Source organism: Manacus vitellinus, unplaced genomic scaffold (genome assembly GCF_001715985.3).
Source record: "Manacus vitellinus isolate BGI_N305 unplaced genomic scaffold, ASM171598v3 scaffold_6_pilon, whole genome shotgun sequence".
In the NCBI taxonomy this organism is placed as follows: Eukaryota; Metazoa; Chordata; class Aves; order Passeriformes; family Pipridae; genus Manacus; species Manacus vitellinus.
Genome location: NW_021940750.1, coordinates 28,157,989 through 28,179,196, shown reverse-complemented (window position 1 = coordinate 28,179,196; position 21,208 = coordinate 28,157,989). Strand labels below are relative to the sequence as shown.

Below are 21,208 nucleotides of genomic sequence, written 5' to 3'. Positions count from 1 at the left end.
TTTATGCAGTAATTTTACTCATTCCATTTAGCCACATTACATTAGAAACTTAGAATACAATAACTGATTTTATTAACAACTAGTTCACCTCCCTTAAAATTTTCTATGTATAAAGCACGGCAAGACATGAAATATAAGGAAATATAAAGGATAAAACAATAAAAAAATCGAATTAGAAATGTCTGAAAAACACAGACAGAACAATACAATTATAAGATGCACTAAGCACTAAGAACTTGGCTAGTGAGCCTAAATTAAATTCTTACCTGCATCAAACATATCAAGTAGATTCACTAATGTCTCAAAAGCTGCGAGGCGCACACTGCTGCCCTCATCTCTTGCCAGTTCTACTAATTCAGGAAGCACCACAGTTTTTGTTAGTTCTGTCCTGCAACGTGAGGCAAGGAGTCAAAAGAAAACTTACAGTAAAATAATATTCTACAGCAAAACAGAATTCTTTCTTGAAATACTCATTTAGCTATTTTTTGGAGAGTCAAGAAGAAAAAGTTGACAAAGCTCTAAGGAAAAGAAAATTATACAAAAACCTCCAGTCAATCTCAGGACTTTTTTCTTTGCCAGCCAAAGAAACCTGTAAATTTAACATGCAAAACTTTATCACTAAAAAAGCATTCAAATTAGCTCAAAATAAATGAGAGAAAATGTAGTCTGAAAAAAAAATCAAAGGAGCACAGGTACTTCACTAAGAAAACTCTCCTGACCAAATATGCTCAATATGATGGTCTAAAGCCAAAAATTACTAAGTATAAGCCATGTTGGACTGAAGTGTCTGGAAATCTTATACTTCAAAGATGAGAAAGAGTTCTGCTTGCCTTTTTTTACCTTGGTAATTACTGGTATTGCCTCTGTGTGTGATAGTCCTGTGAACTGGAATCAGTGAAGTGGCAGCAGATTGTTGTATTAGGGACTGTCTTAGAAATCAAAATTTAATCAGAGAGGTCAGGGAGGAGAAGTGAAATATTCTTGACACAGAAAAATTTGTTCTTGGCATTAAGAAGATGAAAAGAGATTTGCTTCTTGGAGTAAAAGTATAGCTTCTGTAAAAGCTACTAAGCAGCATAATTTTCCATGTCCCAGCGTATAACTGATTCTTGGTTGCTCTAAGAGACTAGAAAAATTTTTTCTAGTATAGCCCTACTACCAAGAACAAGGAAGACATATCCACTGTTTTCACTGGGCTTTTTTCTGTCATGCTCATTTTTTTATTTATGGTAGTCAAGTTCCAGTGTTTGTCTGCATTTGAGTTAAGACGGCCACCTTGTCCTGCTCTCACAGACAAGCTCTTGGTCTGCTTGTCAATTAGTGAAAGGACTTGAAGCACGACACCTCAAGAATGGGACCTCAGCAACTTTTAATAGCAAGGGATCTGGCTCTCAACATTTGTACTGCCCAAGACATAAAACTACAGGGAAACACTCTGATAAAGTTACGCTGCACGAGCATTAACCAAGATGACAAAAATGAAACTACATACGACACTTTGAGCAACCAAGTACATAGAGTTTAGACCATCATTTCGATCTTTCAATCACAGTTTTCAATACTGAACTGATTACAACTCCAGGATGCTGAAATAAAAATGCCCAAAACATCCCTTCCAATCCGACTAAAGAAGTAACAGCTGTCCCTTTTGTAAATCAATAGGAACAATAACACTTTCAAATGTTTATAATCATCACCGAAGTGATTTGCACCTTACAGAGTTTATTACTATTACAAGCAAATCAAGCGGTAGCTTAACAGTATTCTTCGAAACAAATGATTAAAACGTTCAAATAAAATTACAATAAAATGATGTATCATTTAGTGGTAATATCACTAACTAGTAAAAATAATTGGGACTGTTGTCACATTATACCTTCAACATTTACCTAAACAATACTAATTTCTGTTTAGTTAATTGTCTTTATTTACCTACTACTTATTCAGCCTCCACATGAAACACTGAAATAGCTTTCATACTGAAAATACTGAATGTTCACAATTTCTTCTGAGACTAAAGCATCTAAAGCACTGGGACGGGATCAGACAAAAACCTCAGAGAGAGAACAGTCTATACATCCATGGTAAAAATAAAAGCTGGTGAAGAAAGAATCAAATTAAAATACACAGGACCAACCACTAATTGATAACAAAGTATTTGCCCCTATCAAACCCACCACTTTAAGACTGGCTAAAACAGAGGTTAACTGAGAAAGTTAGAGGAACCTGTGGAAACGGAGACAGCATCTCAAAAAAGACACCAAAAAAATCTCATGGGATTGAGGAAGAACAAATGAGAAAAGAGGAACAAAGGTGACTGACAGAGACAAAAATATACAGCCTAAGAATGGTCATGGCAGAAAAGGGTATGACATCCTAAATCAAAACCCAGAAATAGGGGGGAGAAGAGGAAGAAATTTTTTAAAAATTGCAAATATGTTTCTGTGGATTTCCATTTTGGTGGTATCAAAAATCCTCAAACTAATATGACAGGTAGAACCATCTTGCCCTTCGAAACTCAGTAGTTATGGAATAAAAACACCAGGTTACTCCCAGAAAATAAACAGAACCCTCTCTTTCTCTGATCTTTAATCTCTCATTAAACAGAATTTTGTGATATATAAAGATACATGAGACCCATGAATACGGTAAAAAGAAATGCAAGTTCAAATTATTCAGTAATTCAGTTTAGTAAAATGCATGTTAAATTTCTTGTTTTACAAATATCAACAATATTGACAAATATTATCTTTCTTTTCTGTAATCACGAGTTCTTTTATATTCAAAGCCATTCAACATGGCAAATGTTAGAATGATTTAACATGCTAACCTACATTTTGATACAAAAGAGAATACATACAAAAACAAATGAGCAGCTTTACTGAGATGAGTCATAACATCCTCTGAACTTCTGCAGGACAAGGACCTTGCAGAAGAGGTGCCTAATGCATATATATAAGATTATTTTGTATACAATAAAACCAAGTTTTTCTAGGAATCTAGAAATTACTAACCTGCATGACCTTACTAAAACAAAGTCAAATTAAGCACATGACAGCAAAGCTTAGTTCTTGCCGTGAATTCCCTATAACTGAGTAAGCTAAAACAGTCCGAATAGACACTTTTCCAGTAGTCCATGGCTGAAAAGTAAATCATATTGCTTCAGGAATTTCTGGTGTTTTGTTTTGTTTTTTTTTTTTCTGGTGGGTTTTTTTTAATAACTCAGAATCTAAGTCACAATGTAGTTCTCCATCAAAAAAAAAATCATTCCACAGCCACAGAAAGGCATCCTTTTCGCAAACACCTGTACTAACAGACTGAAGTACATACTTGCCATATCTTTCAAATTACATTTCAGTTTCATCCTCATCCTTGAACTTTCTCATGCATTTACAATTTTAATAAACAGAGGGACAACTAAAGGTCTAATCTAGGCCTGCTGTCTAACACAGGGTAGGGAACCTTCTTGATAACTTCTTCAAGTCTGTGCAAGAAGTTACTGCTTTTTTTACTCCCTGACACAGTAACAGGTGTACAGACCTCTAATTTTCAAATATTTTTTTACTCAGAGACCAATTCCGTGTGGGTAGTTAACATGTTCATTATTACCATAACATGTTCTTTATTAAAATAAAAGTTCCAGACTTTTTCCATTCCTATATGTGAATATTGAAGGTCTTTAAGCTTAGAGTAAAAGTTGATACTGAACTGAAATTTGCTTACAAAACCAATTTAGCATCTTTTCTCAAAAAACTGCACAGTAATTATTAGAAACTGCTAATACTTGCCATAATCCTCTTCCATTTTTAAATAAGCCCAATACCATCAATGGATAACTGAGATGATTTCAAGAAGCTATAGATTAAGTCATTATTTACAAAAAACTGTCAGTTCTATGGTTCAGCAGTTTTACTATAAAAGAGGAAGCAAAATCTAAAAGTGGAAAACAGCCAACTGCCAACAGCCAATTTCTAAGAACACATCTGTACACTCCAAATTCATTACTGAGGATGCATGAATTCAGCAATTTTAAAAGGAGATTTAGGTTACCATTAAATATTTTAGAGAAAGATTTTGCATTTAGACTCAGTTTGGCAAATTGTACTCACCCTATTCCTCGAGCTATATGTTCCAGTTGCCGACACATGCAAGTTCTAACTTCATATTCCACATCCTGGCACAGTGATTTCACCAATGGAAGAACCTCTCTTTTAATACTAAAAATGTGAACATCTTTTATTAATATACAGAACAAGAATGGGTAAAATCCACTCAGTAGTACTCAGATTTTACTCATACATTACTTGTAATGGTAATTTTTAAAAAACTAATTTATCACACATGGTAAATTGTTTTTCTGAGAATTTGCAATTATAAAAGAATACTGTACATTGGACGCTAATATATGCTATAAAGAAACAGGAAAAGGACTATTTACTGTCATTATCATTTTCTCATATTTCATCTACTACTTTTTTCTAAACTACAAAAACAGTCGATAGGCTTAGAGATGCTGTCCTCATTTAATAACCATCTTCAGTATAATTTTGAACAGCCACTGAAAGAATATAAGGAATTACATCAACAAAGTGCAAATCCCAATTAAATGCCTGTAATACATCATCTTTGGTATGCAGGTATCACCAAAGAGGTAATTGAGAAGAAAGGAGAAAAAGAATTTAAGATTAAAAGCTCGAGTACTGCAATACCTTCATGCAAGCAGATCAATTATTCATGTTAAATCAGTGGCAGATATAAAATTACAATTTTGATTTCTATTTAAGTAAAAACACATACTACAACTTGGCAGTATCAGTCATTGTGTTTCCTCTCATTGCTCAAGATGCTGTCATGAGTATTTTTAAAATATCTCTGTATAAATTCTTATGTTGTTGCGAAACTCAAGAGAAATAATAGTCACAGACAAGCAAATTTTCAAGCCAGCCTGCACATCCTCCACTCATTCCAGTGAAAATTAATTTACTTCTTACTAAAAAATTTGGCCTCAAGTTTCAAAAACTACAAATTCTTGAAAGTTTGGTATTTTAGAATACTCTGAAGTAAGGGCTACTAAAAAAAAAAAACAAAACACATTTGTAATTAGCTGTTGGAACTTTGGAACAGAGGGTAGAAAAACTAATGTTATATGATAAGGTCAGAACTTTCTCAATACTCTATAAAATAACCTGGGATTAACATGAAATACAAATAAAAAGTTTTTAATTACAGTATAAATTTTACAAGGAAAAATTGTGCTATTCTGAAGAAGAATGTGAAAATATGCTTATATATTGTCTACTCCTGAGGACAGGTATGTCTCCTGGGCCTGTACCAAGAGCCCTCCTGCAAGGGGAACAAGAGTGTGTCATGAATCTTAGTCTGCCACACTGTAAACCTGGGGACTGACGTCTCTTTTCAGCCCTCTGAACTGCACTCAGAGCTCTCTACCAGATGAACAATATGTCCCAGAAAATTTTCAGCCATCTTCTTAACATGTAGCTGCAGTGCAGAAAAGGAGCTATTATCTGTTCACTGAAATGAGGGGTTTCCTACTTCTGAATAGCAAGGAATCATATTAAAGAAACACAACAAAAGACAGTGTGACTATTACAGCTACTACTTAATACTCCTATATTCTCACATAAGATTCCAAGCTATCTGCAAAGTTACTTATTTTCATGAGAATGTAACTTCAAATAAATAAATGTGACTGCTATTCTGACAGAATTCTATAAATTTGGAATAAAAAGATTTTGAAGACTTTGGTAACATTGTCAAAAAACGCTACTCTAGCATGCTCATTAACATTTGCATGTCCAACAAATGTAGTGTAAATAGCAAATGAAAATGTAGATAGCTTCCTTTCAGCTGCTTCTAGTTCTTTTTTATTGAACAAAAAAAACATAATCTAAAGAAATTTAGTCCTAAATGTCTTATCATCCTGCTGTTCTTCTTTTCAGCTAGGCTGAATTCTTACATTTTGGGGCAGATCACAATCATTATTAGAGTGGACTTCCTCAGCTAGACATGGTTTCTGTGCATTTAGTAGCCCTCAGTGGATTTATTCTGTAATTCAAAATCACATGTGGCCAACTGCCTGGATGGGAAACACATTTGGGGAAATGGCCCTACTACCATAAGCCTGGATAAACTGTCCAAGGAATGTACCATATCAACTACCATACCATACCAACTGCTTTGGGCAGGTAAGTTATTCAGATTTACTTTCATCATTACTTCCCTCTTCACCACCACAGACACTGAATCTGAGGGCTGGACAATATCTGGGAACAACAGCGGTTCCTGAATATATCTCCATATAAGTGGGATAGGAAAAACAAAAACCTACATGTTAAATTTGGTTAGATAATAAAAAAGTGAGGAATGGAATTCTTTTGTTTATGACAAGAAACTCTAAGGTAATGAAGTTGTGTTTTGTCCCTGTAAATTGCAGAGAAATCCACTCTTAGGCTTATTTTTAGCAAGAAAAATTATATGACAAAAATGGCATGAAAAGCATATCCATTCAAACCTGTGGGAGAACATACAAATTGAAGTTATGAACTGATGAACATAAGCATAGCTGAGTATTCTAGTTACATAATGAACATTTTTTATCAATAATTAATACCCAGATAAAGGGATCTATAAAAAGAAAGCATTTAATTTTTGCAACAAGTCTACTTTTCTTGTAGTAAATTTTTGTCCATTAACAAAGAAATACTGGTTTATACTATGGAATGAAAATATATTTTCAGTTTACTTACATATGGGCTTCAAATTTGTTAGCTACTTTTCCCATGATTTTACAACTAACTAAACGGGACTGAAGTGTTTGAGCAAGCTGTGCTTTGGAAACAAGTGGATTCAGGATCTACATGAAAAAAAAAAGAGAAACATGAACAAAAGAACTGTGAGCATTAACTAAAGTATTCCTCTCCTTAAAAAAAAACCAGGAAAACATATCCCAGATGTCATTAACCTTTTAATGGAATTAATACTAACAGCAATGATGCCCATGTAAGTTAATAGTCTATTGGAAACCTGTATTCAATATTCAGTGCTACTATAGAATATTAAACTCCTCTACTGGCACAAATAGCATTTTATGGTTCAAATCACAGCCACAGATCCTCTATAACAGCACATTCCTCTCTTACAGTATGTTCCACAACCATTACCATTTTGCCAGGTACAGAACTGCCACATATCTTACAGAAGTGAATAAAACTTGTAGGGAAATACAATCTTGCAATCTTAATCTTATTTTTGTTAGCATAAGTGAGAGATTATTATTACCTCATGTCTGACAGTTTCTTTTGGTAAAGCTTCTATTACAGCAAGAAGAGTTTCTAACCATGCATTGCTGACACCTGTTCCAAAGAAATGGTTAAAAGTTATATAATCCATGTTATATTGTACATACAACAAAACAGACATCAGTTTTACAAAATTTGTTCTAACTTCTCACACACATCTCTTCAAGGAGCTATGTGTCTAAGAGCCACTAAATTAACACCCAAGACTTCAAACTAAGAAGTAGGATAGGTGAGAAGCAAATTCGGTCCCCATTTCTTGTACCTTTTCAATTCCTGTATAAAATTAATAATGCTCCTATTTGTTTTGTAAAGCTAATTCCCCTCATTTAGAAGCATATTCTTTCCTTACGTCCACTAAAACTTTCTAGTGTTACAAAAGGCCTTTTTTTCCTTTGTATTCTAAAACTAGTGTCAAAGAAATTAAGAAAAACAGATCAACACAGAAGAAATGTCAAGCATCCTCCCTCCAATTTTTCAGCCACAAAATTTTGGTACTTCAAGAGAAGCTCCAACCCAGTAACAACTTCTGGATTTAGTCCTTCAGTCAAAGTGGGTTTTTTTTTGCTTCAATCAGAATTACATTTAAATATTATTATGTAAGTGGTCATCTTTTCATTCATGCAAGTCTAGATACAAAGTCACAGTTATTGCACTCACTGCTTTACCCAGTACTGTATGGTCACTAAGGAAACAAAACATATAGAAGTCATTGGTCATTAGAGTAGCTGTACAGCTCTGACCTGCATCTCTGTGTTCCAGGTTCTGGAGAATGATGTGTAGGAAGGAGTGGGAGTATGTATGAATGGACACCGACTCCTCTTGCAGAACAGTCAAAAATGAAACAGCTGCTGTTAACTGCATTTCCACTCCTGCAACATGCAGAACCTCCTGTATAATTACAAATTATATCAATATAAAGCATGAGGCAGAAATGTACTGAAAGAAAGCCCAAATTCTTGCATTTACTTTTAGAATTAAAATGCAACAAGTTGGGTAAACTACAAAATTCTCTGTAAAATTATTTTTTCTGTTAACAGCAATTTCTTGCAGATATTAGATTTTCTTATATTATAGTATGGATATTTTAAGGAAAAAAGTTAATTATAATATTTTTTGTGACTTCCAGTTTCATCAATGTGTATGTGTGGATTTTTCTACTTTACAGAATGAGGGGTGAATACAGATCAACCAACAATTGCACTTCTGTTGTTTATGCACATGAATTAAAAAGAAGTAATTCATTCATTCAGTGAGAGATACTAAAATAGCAGGAGGCAACCTAAATTTCATCCCTTGACAGCTAACATGGAATGCAAATTAAAAAGTACATATATATAGTCCTAAGAATAAGGCAAAATGGACTAGAATATTTATCTAGCTAACTCAGCATTTAGTACTTATGAGCTTTAACATACAAGAATATAATTAATTAGGCTGTCTTTAAAACCATCAATTCAAAAGCTAAACAAAGATAATAAGGGGATGAAATATTACTAATTTTTTTGAATTCAACAAAAAAACAATTTGTATTTTAAATTTCAGATTTATGCACAGAACTTCCACGATGCAATCTATGACACAACATTCATTTTTAGTAGTAATTGTAAATATCTATCAACTACATGAACATTCCATTTGTTTACTTCTCTAAATGTATCTATTTCATGAGAAAATAAAAAGTTCATTATACTACCATTGAAGTATTACACTCATTTTACAAGTCACTCCAAACTCTGTAAGAGTTTAAAGCCCATATTTCTTACATAACATATTATATATGTGGTTTTGTTTCTTTTTTAAAGTGCTTGAGATGAACAGTGCTTTCTCAGATCACTTGCCAAAAATCAAAAATAATCTGGTCTTTTTATTTAAAATAAAAATAAGCCTAGATCAGATTAAGAAAATATTCATTATGCACCTAAGTGTATGGCTGCTTATGGATTGGAAAGGTACATTGTTTGCTGGGTTAAAAACTGGCTGGATGGCTGGGTCCCAAGAGTGGTGGTGAAAGGAGTTAGATCCAGCTTGCAGAAAGTCACAAGTGGTGTTCCTCAGTCAGTTTGCAGATGACACTGAGTTGGGTGGGAGTGTTGATCTGCTGGAGGGTAGGAAGGCTCTGCAGAGGGATCTGGACAGGACGGACTGATGGGCCAAGGCCAATTGTGTGAGTTTCAACAAGGTAGTGCTGGGTCCTGCACTTGGGTCACAACGACCCCACACAGCAGTAAAGGTTGGGGCAGAGTGGCTGGGAAGTGGCTTCCTTCACTGAAAGGGTGGTCAGACATTGGAACAGGCCACCAGGGAAGTGGTGGAGTCACCATTCCTGGAAGTATTCAGAAGGCATGTGGATATGGAACTTGGGGACATGGTTCAACGGTGAACATGGTGGTACTGGGTAAACAGCTGGACTCGATGATCTTAGGACTTTTCCAACTTTAATGATTCTATGATTCTAGGTATTAAATAGCAGAGGAAATTTTCCGAGAAAAGGGTTTGTAAAGAACATCTGAGAAATTTTTAGTAGATTTGGTAAAAAACAAGAAGTTTTCATTCCACAAGCGTCAACCAGTTTGTATGTGCAAATGTGCAATTAGTCTATCTGATTTCAAGGAGAACCATTACTTATCTCTCAAGATCTGTCTCAGTTTACGGCCATGTTTATTTCTGAAAGGATTCCCTGTGTCCTTACTCCCCCAAATGAAAAAAAGAAACAGCATTGAGCTGCTTACCGAAGTGTGATAAAATATTTGCATTCAATAGCCATGGAGACTGCCCTCTTATTTCCACAACCTATCTCTGTCCTTGTTCCTCCATTGGTATTACATCCACAGGCAAGAAAGAATAAGGACACCTACCAATTTTGTATTTTGAATATTTTTAGGATCAGAATATCTGTCCATACTGTTCTGGGATTCTGGCTTACACTTGTTCAAAAAAACATCCCCAAGATAATCAAAAGCACTATCTACACACAGTAGATGCTAACAGAGATCAGAAAATAATGGAGCAGTGCCAGGTTAAGAGTCGGACTTGATGAACTTACAGGTTGTTTCCAACCTAAATGATTCTATGACTCTTTGAATTCAGTTTTACGTACATTTTTGCTTTGTACGCAATACAAACAGGGTTACTTACCAACAAACAAAGTTTCCAAATAGTCTCCTCCACAGATCCACACAACTCTGGATAGTCATGTGTGAGAACACATTCTCTGGATGTGCCTCCTCATGGACCTCGGGAGACATTGAAATGTAAATTTCTAGATTGCTTACATACCTGTCTGCATTGATGTTCGCACTCAGAACTGCATTGGAAAATGTATGGGTCTCCTCTTTCCATTTTCACTTAACTCAAGCTGGATAACTTAAATTTAATTAATATAAATGTATTTATTTAGAAGGTAATGTATTTTTCTACACATGGATACTCCACAGATTTTCACTGCAGGAAAAAAGCTTTTCCTATCTTATTCAGACAGTGTATTTAATGGAATTTAAGACTATTAGCATGTTCTTGACTATTCTAATGTCCACAAGTTAAACTCAGGCATCAAAACTTGCAAAACTTAGAAAGCCTGGTTTATTCCTTTAATTGTAAAAAAAGAAAATTCACCTCTAGTTTAAATGCACATTTTGTCCTGCAACAACAGAATTCTCTTGAAAAAACGCTGCAAGCAGGAACATAGTCAAACCATTTTAGTAATTGTGTTGATACGACAGAAATTTTCCTTTAAGACTAAAAGACACAGAAATAATGGAAATTACAGAAACTCAAGGATACAATGAGAATGGACCTTAAGACCAATGTTAGGTATAAAGAAGGATGAAAATCACCCCACCTCTTCCTAAACTATAAAATCTATTATGAAAAAAGAAAAGCTTTCAAGAGGAGACTGACAGATTAGGAAAATAAGTAACTGTGAAAATGAGTTTGAAATTAATCAGACAACACTAAATGAAGCTTGATGTATACACTACAACAAGAACAGCCATAGCTTGCTGCATTTGGAAAAATCTCTTTTAGTCAGATTAGTCAGATATACCTGCAATCTCCCTCTACCACTTTTGGTTGCAGAGTCCAAGGATGGAAAACAGGGAAAATACTATTAACATCATTTGAAAAGAGCCATCTGGTGTAGGAAGAGAAATGTTGATAAGAATGTCTAAGCTTTCCCTAAATCTGCATTTCAATGACTTCCAAAGTTCATGAGGAGGTGCATGCAGAAATCCAGAGTGGGGTCCTCTATACAAAAGAACCCATACAAGGATGCCACTTCATTTTAAGTGCAGAACTTAAGAAAAATATTTCATAATCTCATTCCTACATTAACATCTAAATTATATACCCAAAATACTGACACCTAATTCAATCATCACTTATGTCATATTTATTGACATACTGATTTTGCTCATCTCAGATCTAAAACAATTATGTTAAATATATAAAGTGCCTTTGACATAAATAATTTTAATTAGATTTTACATATACACATTTCTATATTTATAGAAGTAACCATATTTATCAATTTCTCATGAATGAAATACAAATTTGTAATGTATCCAGCCAGAACATTCCTTGCATTTATTTCTTCCTTTCTCTGCATTACTCTCAGCTCTAATAAAAACAGTATTTATTTTTGCTTTGAGTTTCTGCAAGTATTCTGAATAAGTACATTGGTTTCCCTATGCAATTATATGCTGACAATACTTTCAAATAAATAGCCCTCTGAAACTACTACACAATTCATTTTTCATGTGCCAATACGAATTCACAAATGATTTTTCCCTGTCTTAAGAAGTGGAACCAAGTGCAGTAATTTAAATCAGCTTATTCCCTGCAATGCCAGATTACATTTGCAAGACTCTAATCGCAGTTGAGTTCAATTATGCCTTTACAGACTATTAAAGTTTCCATTTAATAGTCAGGAAAATTCCTCCAATAAAAATAAGGATAAGAAAAAAAAAACATCAAGTTAATGATGCCAAATACTGGTTTGCAGTTAAAAGTGCAATGCACATGGCTGCAGAACTGTACTTCTATTGCAGATTAAATAAATATTAGATAACAGAACACCATTGAAAAACTGGCTTTATAAAAGCCACAGAAAGAAACTTATATCAGAAAGTTTCAATTTATAAAGTTTAAACCTGAAAGGAGAGCTCAGATTTAGACTGACCTCATTACATTTTACTCTTTTACCCCTGCCTGGAGCCCATTAACTTAGGTTTCATTTAATTCATCATCTAGGAAGGCATCCAGTTTGGGTTTAAATGACACTGTAAGATGAAAACCACACTACTTTTCTCAGTAATTTGCTCAAAGATTGATTGTATTTATTATTAAAGTTGTCTGCTTCATTTCTAATATTCTTAATACTTCTTTCTTCACATACTATTTTCAGTTGAATGTTCTTTAATGTTATACAGGAAGATACTTTACCAAGTCATTAAGTACTACCTGATCTAAGATCACACTGAGATCCAACTCCCACTATACAAATATTTTCCAGGCCCTAGGTCCTGTTCATGCTAATGATCACACTTTTAAATTTTTCCTTCATCCCTATTTAAAAAAAAAAATAAGACTAGAATCAAAAACCGTATTCCCATATTAGATTTTTTATTGAAGACAGGCCAAAACCAGTACTTCTCTATGCCCTGAAAAATAAGGGTAAAAAATCCCTAGTGTTTCTTATTTCTCCTTCATTTCAAGATGAATTCTGCTCTTAAAGTAGAAACACTAGAGGCAAAAAATGGATTCAATATGTTAAACGTAAAAAAACCAAATCAACTTTTCTTGAAGCCAGTTAGGTTGCTTTAGGAAAGATTGCATTACCTATGTCAGAATAATGTGGCAGTAACTGCACATACTTCATGTAAGTTGAAGGGTTTCCAATTACTTTGCAACTTCAAGTCATTCTTCTTAAAGCATTTTTAAAAACATATATATTTAAACAAAATGCATATTAATCTGCCTCTTATAGCACAGAACATAACTAGAAAGTACTTCAATGTTTTCTAAACAATCTGTTAGTCTATACTAATCCTTAGTTCTGAGGAGAGCTATTTCTTGACCATTTACTGAATTTAAATAATCAGACAAAAAATGGACTAGTTCCCCTTAAGAAATAAGAGTCTCCCTGGGATCACAGAAGTTTCAGGAGATAATATGAAGTTTAGAGATGATGTCTGGTATTCACAGAATGGCTGAGGCTGGAAGGGCTCTCTGTAGGTCATTTTGTCTGATCCCCCTGCTTGAGGAGGGCCACCTAGAGCTAGGACATGCCCAGACTGCTTTTGAATACCTCCAAGGAGGGAGACAGTAACATCTCTGGGCAACTTGTGCCAGTGCTCGGTCACCCTTATAGTGAAAGAGTGTTTCCTGATGTTCAGAAGGAACCTCCTGTGTTTCTGTTTGTGCCCATTGCCTCTGGTCCTGTCACTGGGTACCACTTCAAAGAGTCTGGCCTTTTCATTTATTTGCATATGTTGATAAGATCCTCTTCAAGCCTTTCTTCTGCAGGGGTCTTCTGAACAGTCTGAGCCCTCTCTTGTTATGAGGAGCCCAGAAGTGGATAAGTGCTGTAGATGGAGTAGAGTAGGACGTGGAGTAGAGGGGAGGGATCACCTTTGAACTCTTCACAGTGTCCTGACTAACACAGCCCAGGATGCTCTACGGGGAGCCCTGCTCTGCAGGGGAGCACTGCTGGCTCATGTTCAACTTGGTGACCACCACGTGCTCTTCTGCAAAGCAGCCTTCCAGCTCGGTGATCCCCATCACATACTGGCACACAGAACTTTACAGAGTACATCTACCACATAGAACCTAAGTCCTCCCTGCATCGGGGCTTGCATTTAAATACCCTACAGAAGAATATTTGCTAAGTAATCATGGTAAGGACTACAAAAATATTTGTTCCTCATCTTTCAGTCTATCAATTCATACCAATGTGCAGGATATGACTCATTATATTAGTTTTTCACAAATACTGAATTGTCCCTGGAGCAGCCTCTTCCTTAACATTAGGAGACAGAGGGAGGATTCAGTTTAAGACCAATTCCACAGACAGTAAGAAATATACCAAGTAATTTTTCATAATATGACTCTTTTTAATTCTTTTATTAATATAATGTTATGATATCTGCCTTTAAAAAAAAAAAAAAAAAAGCTGAGAGATACACATCCACACAGGTTTTCAACAAAAGCAGTGATTTTTTGAAAACTTCAGCAAAGAAAACAATGAAACAAAATGACAATTTAGTGAAACAAACAAATATAATTTTTGCATGGGCCCACTCTGTAATTTAATAAACATCTCCTCAGTATATAGAAAACTGTATAACATAAGCATGTGAGTCAGTCATCTCACTTTTCTTACTAATATATGCTTTCTTATACCTGGCAATGAGAATTTGATACAGATACAGCAAGAAAACGCACATCAGCTACTACAGAAAATTTCTTCTCAACTCTAATGTTCTTGAGATAGAAAGGACAACATAGCAAGGAGACTCTTAAAATAACTCTACATTTCATTTCAATGTATTTTAGATTATCAAACTATTATTTAGCTTCAGTCAGTAACTAGTTAAATTCTTCTCATCTCAAGTGATCTAAATATTCTTGTTAAGCATTAATTGCTTCCAAGAAGAAAATAACACTCCTATTGGCAAATTGTGTTAAAAAGGGAGAGATTTAAAATTATATGGGAAAAAAACCGACTGAATTCGAGAAGTGTCCTGGTAAAATCATGACTGAATCACCCTACTGAAAGTGTCAAATGTATCTCTGAAAATACACGGGGAACAAGGAAATTGAATCTGTCCATAAAATTACTAACATAACTCAATGCTTTGAAAATCTTGAAATAACTGATAATAAACACAATGCTCCTTCAGCTGACAATTTGTATAAATTAGGACTGTGTTTATATCAAAGTGATCAATTGCACGAGATCAGGTTAAGAGACTGTTCTAAATCAAAACTTTTATTTAATCACATAAAAACTGACAGTGGTACTGGTAGAAGACCAATCCAATAAAAAAAAAACAAAACAACTCAGATATTTGCTGTGTACCAAAATAAACTTTGAGATATTTTGACAGCCAAAACAAATGTATTTTTCCACCCAGCTGGTAGCCTTTAAAATCACCGAAAACCACTCTGACAGGCAGGCTAACATTATCAAAGTCATAATTCCTACTGCAGCCTCATATAGAGTTATTAAGCTTTGCATTTGTATTTGTGATGCAGTTTGTTCTTATTTGGCTGAAGCTGCTCCTTAAACCACACCTTAAATGAACTTCTACATTTCTTCTAGCCAAGGGTTCATATCTGAGGCAGAGCAGAAATACATGAGAGATATGCATGTTCCTTAAAATCACAGAATCATAGAATGGTTTGGGTCAGAAGGTCATCTAGTCCACCCCCGCAGCAACAACCAGGGACACCTTCCACCAGACCGGGTTGCTCAGAGTCCCATCTAGTCTGACCTTGAACACTTCCAGGGATGGGGCATCCACAACTTCTCTGGGCAACCTGTTCCAGTGTTTCAGCATTCTCATGGCAAAAAATTTCGTCCTTATATCTAGTCTGAATCTACCCTTTAGTTATACCCCTTACCCTCAACAGGCTAAACAGTTTGTTCTCATCTTTCCTATAAGCCTATTTTAAGTATTGAAAGGTCACAATAAGGTCTACCCAGAGCCTTCTCTTCTCCAGACTGAACAACCCAAGTATCCTTTATACAATCATATCTGTATATAAAATTACTGTATAACATTACATGGTCAGCATGCTTCTACCACAACTAACTAAAAATGTGGGGAGGGTAGCATGTGACATTTCATAGACAGCTAAAAGCAAACTATACTCTTCTGGACAGCAGCATGAAAATCTTAATGTTTGGATGGAAGGAGATCGAGAAGGTCAAAATGAACCACTATGACCAGATGGTCCTCAAAAAGAATTCTCAAAAAGCTGTCAAAATATTGTTAAACCTTTAGAACACATAAATAGTATTAATTCTGAGTTTTTTTCCCAGTTGTAACATTTTTTTAAAAAATATAATACCTGTTAATACTTCATAAATTCAGTGAATTAATGTGGAAGACCTACTGGACATACCACTCCTGAAGAGTGAGTTGCAATAAAAGTGGGATTTTTTTTTGGCTTTGTTAAAATACTTATACTTGCAGAAAAAGGCACATTCAAACCTCATTTCACAAAACTTACTCTGATTTTTGGTAAAACCCGACGAAGAGTTTCAGCAGGATTCTGTCGCATCAGGACTGGAAGATTTGCCACCACACTTGTTCCTTGGATATCCTGACCAGAACTTACAAAAACAAACACACACAATATATTACTCTGTATCATGATTACAAACTCACAGTTTTCATTTAAAACAAACAAACAAAAAAAAAAAAAACAACAAGAACAAACCTACCCTACCCTGGTTTTTCATGTAAGTAAAGAGAGGAATTTTTTTTTACAGAATACATTGCAGAAGACAGCATTAAAACACAGCAACCATAAAAGCTGTTATATATAGTTCCTTACATGGAATGTTTTAATTTTAGTATAGCTTTGAAGAAAAACATAAAACTTTCAAAAGATCTTTTCAAACTGGATGATCAAGGTGGTGGTTTCGTGGAAGTTTTTGTATTATAACAATAAAAGGGATAAACCATAGGTAGGGGACAAATAGAAGATATACATGAAAGCTACACATGATGTACAACATTTTAACAGAAATCTATCATTTTTTTCCTTTTTGTAGGGAAAACAGTCAGAGATATAATCAGATGCATACTGACAATCGTGATTAAAGGATGTAAAAACTTGGTTACAGATCTTCCACCTTTCTCCCCATCCTGTCTCTCTCAATGGTATCCCACAATTGAAAAAGGAAAAGAAAAAAAAGTAGGATAGGAAGGAAATGATAGGCAACAATGGAGAAAAAGTATGAGATGAAAATAAAGATCACTCAAGTGGATAAACTTCTAGAATAGAATCAGAAACAGAAAGGGTCTGGACGCCAAAATTAAAAATAAAACTAAACATCAACACATCCTTTTTTTTCCCTTAGTGAAACATATGACCTCTGGAAGGGACTAGATACATAAATAGTCACAGGATAGGAGATTTGCACAATCATCTTCCAGTTTTGTTCTGTCTCTGAAGTATATTAGAGAATTCACAGTTAAGGTGTAAAGTCTTTCTGCAGCATTTAAAGCTGAAAAGATCTTTACACATTCCATTAATGCTCTACATCATCCTCAACATTCATGTCTTTCAGAAGCTCAAATGAAATTACAGGTACAGTCAAGCAGGCCAATTTAGACCTATTTTGTTAAATATATATAAATATGCTTTTAAAAATAAGGATATATTTGTATAATAAGCCAGAAACAAAAGTAAAATCTTTGGTTAAAATCTACAGAGACTAAAATACTCCAACCAAAATACTGTAATATCTTACTGAAAGATTTTTTTTCTTTGTACTCTGTAATTTCAAACTGCAATTAGGTATCATCAATATTAACTTAATTGTATCTAGCAAACTTCAATTTCAATGTAAAAATTTTTGAAAGAAAGTATTCTTTACTATCCTTGCAAAGATAATTTTCCACATTAGAAGGCAGTACATTCTAGAAGATTAAGTAGAGGCTTGATGGCAGGAATTCAAATCCTCTTTGCAAGGTGGAGAGTCACACCTCCCCCCAGTTCACTTATGTTTTAGGTTTCCGTTCTGCACACAGGTGTAATTACCCAACTCACCAATTACAAACTATCACTCTGTATATTGGCACTAACATAGGAAAACCTCTGCCCCAACAAAACCTTTACCCTCCAGAAAGGGCAGATATGTCTCTCTTTTTTTTCCTTTCTATTTTTGTACAGAATAACACAAAGTGTCTGTAATCTCACAGTATGTGACTAAAGCATATATGATGGAATTAATTTCATCTTAGATTGTGCATGTCTGCCTCTAAGATAAACTTCCTTTATAATCAATCAATGGAGAAAAATAAGACTTAATAAAAAGCAATTTATCTCAGTCTAAATAGATGAGATGGACAGTGCCCCTGCAGTGCCTGTTTCCCTTTATCACTTGACACAAAGACTAGCACTCGTGTGTATAGCAGCACTGTAAGTAAATGTTGGCTCCTACCCACAGACACACATTACAAGCCTTAGTCCTACAGGTGCTCAGGTTTATGCTCAGATTCACCATTGCAAGTAGTTCCACTGATTTCTCACATAGTAATGTATTAGAATCATACAGTATCTCACATTGGAAAAGACTCATAAGGATCAATTCCAACTCCTGCACCTCACAGGACTACCTAAAAGTAAATAATATGACCAAACGTACCGTCAAGACTCTTGAACTCTGACAGGCTTGGTGCTGTGACCACCTGTGTGAGTGCTGTGACCACTCCTTCACCCTGAGGAGCCTGTTCCAGTGACTGACTACCCTCTCAGCAAAGAACCTTTTCCTGTGTCTAAACTGAACTCGAAGTAACATCTTTACAAATGCTCGTGTATTACATCAGCTAACATAATTAATTTGGGACAAAATAAAACATTCCTACTTCCCAGAGCAATCAAGAATCACATAATATTCTGAGATGAAAGGGATCCACAAGGATCATCATGTCCAACTCTTAAGTGAATGGCCCACACATGGACCAAACCTGGAACCTTGATATTATTAACATCATGTTCTAACCAACTGAACTAATCTAGGGTCAAATCCACTAAAAACTTAGTAATGGTAATAACTGTTCTATAAAAATGCTACACACCATGAATGCGAGGAACTAGTATTTTTGCCTTTTCTTTCTTTTGGATCACATACACCTTAAGTATTAGTTAAATAAGAATGCAAATAGAAGGCTTATTCTAAATCTAAGATGGGTAACAAGTGAGTAGAAAGTTGTGAGCACTGTACTGAGGTTATCACATATTGCTGTCACCAAGGCTGCGACATTCTGACCTGCTGAGCAAAATCTGGAAATCATTCCAAGAGCAGACACTTCACCTTTATTGTGCCTATACATTTACAACAATAAAGAGCAAACAAAAATTATAGCTGGGGATGGAGCTCAACACAGATGGAAAAAAATTACACTGAAATTCACAATATCAGAGTGTAGTAACAAAAATATTAATTAAAAAACCTGGCTGAAAACAAGACAAATTTCAGATATATCATTTCAAGAGGAAGAGAAAAAGGCTTGACAAAGCATAAAAACAATCACCATTTCCTGTATTTTTGAATATGGGTTATCTTTTCTCTCAGTATTTATCTTACTTTAGGAATACACAAAATGGCTAATCCAACACTGTAATTTTTTAATACGGTGTGTATTCCAAGAGAGAATACATCAGTATTTTTTCCGTGGTTTAATCCTCTGTTAAGACTACCTACTTACATAAAATTAAGCTGATGTGATTTTCTTAAAAAGCATTAGGAACCAATTTTCTGGTTAGTAACTATATACACCCCACTATATGTTTAACTGTTGTTTGTAAATGTTGACAAGTTTTGATAGGGCAAAGCTACACCAAAGCCCTTTCTAATGCCATTCAAAACCAGCAAGAATGGATGAGAGTTTAGATTTTTCAGACTGATTTTAATATTAGCATCCCCCTAATCTTTATTGGTAAACATGTATGAGCGCTCTCAATAAAAAACTTCTCCCAGTAATGTCTAAACTCAGTGAAAGGGCAGTATTCTGTCAACTACTGAAAATGAACTTAAGTTAATGATTAATAACTGATATACTTACAACTTGAAATATTTTTGCATTATTCAAAGTCATTTTATTAACTAATTTAAAGCCATGAATTCTGAAGTCTTTCATGTTCATGGAAAATTTCTCTTGAGTATCACATGCTAATTCCAATGAAGCTTTAAAGCAGAACTGAGAAATCCAGAGCACCCAGAGTGGAAAAGGGTCACAGAGGGGATGAGGCCCACAACTTCTTATGATAAAACTTGAAAGGAATACATACCTTTGTGTAATCATGCTCAAGTTCAAGGTAACTTGACAGAGTTATTTAACTGAAAATTTTATTCATTTTGTATCAAGATGGAAGAAATCCTAACTGCTAAAAAATGCAACCAAAATGCTGCCTTTATTCATTGAAATGTAAAGAAAAGGGAAGTATTTCCCTTTAAACCAGAAATTCTTAGTACCTGGCTTGCTGCCAATTAAGAATATGAAGCAGGAGGCATTTCAACACCTACACAGTCTGTAACTTTCCAACTGCAGAAGATTTTTCTTCTATTTCTACCAGAAGAGCTGCACCATAGATTTGCTTTAAACACTGAAGACTTTAGAATGATAGTGAATTATTGCTAAATGCTCAGATGTAGACATTTTTTATTAATAAACAAGTTAAAATAAATGCTAAATCTTTTCTTCAGTCACAGTAAGCTCAATATAATGAAGTGCTAACTATAGAAGAACACAGCAGAGCCCTATACTTAGAAGCAATTTAGCTCAACCTCTTTTGTGCTAGCAAAATCCACATACATAATATCATTTAAATATAAAACCCGAAGACTCATCTTCTGAGTTCATCCTACAGGAGAGCTCAGTGACTTTCCAGTGCTGGGAATCCTCAAGCAGGGAGGAAAGTTCTCGTGCCTGAACACTTCTGTCCTCATACTTACTGCCTCTGCAACACCAGCTGCTCGCTGCTGGGCAGGGGTACCAGAGTTGGTCTAACTGCAAGACCCATTGAAGAGCACTCCTTGAACACTTCTTGAGCACAAACACAGCACTAACCCTCTCCCACTAGCCCCTGCGTTTGCTTTTACCTGTTTCTTCTACCTTCATAAAATGAAGTCCACATGATATTTGGGACTGCCT

At 34.9% G+C, this 21,208-nt stretch overlaps 1 protein-coding gene across 5 annotated transcripts in view; it reads right to left on the bottom strand.

Moving 5' to 3' along the window:
- Positions 1–21,208, bottom strand: part of PPP4R4 (protein phosphatase 4 regulatory subunit 4) — a 67,041-nt gene that overhangs the window by 24,825 nt on the left and 21,008 nt on the right. For 3 of the 5 annotated variants that reach the window (XM_018082680.2, XM_018082681.2, XM_018082682.2), the window contains exons 3-8: positions 16,554–16,656; positions 8,060–8,207; positions 7,300–7,373; positions 6,768–6,874; positions 4,110–4,217; positions 267–388 (exon numbers count right to left, since the gene is read on the bottom strand). In XM_018082680.2, the coding sequence (XP_017938169.1) occupies positions 267–388; positions 4,110–4,217; positions 6,768–6,874; positions 7,300–7,373; positions 8,060–8,207; positions 16,554–16,656 (662 nt within the window). Of the gene's footprint in view, positions 1–266; positions 389–4,109; positions 4,218–6,767; positions 6,875–7,299; positions 7,374–8,059; positions 8,208–10,454; positions 10,553–16,553; positions 16,657–21,208 lie in introns of those variants that run through there. The other 2 variants (XM_025896071.2, XM_018082683.2) reach the window with 2 other exon arrangements.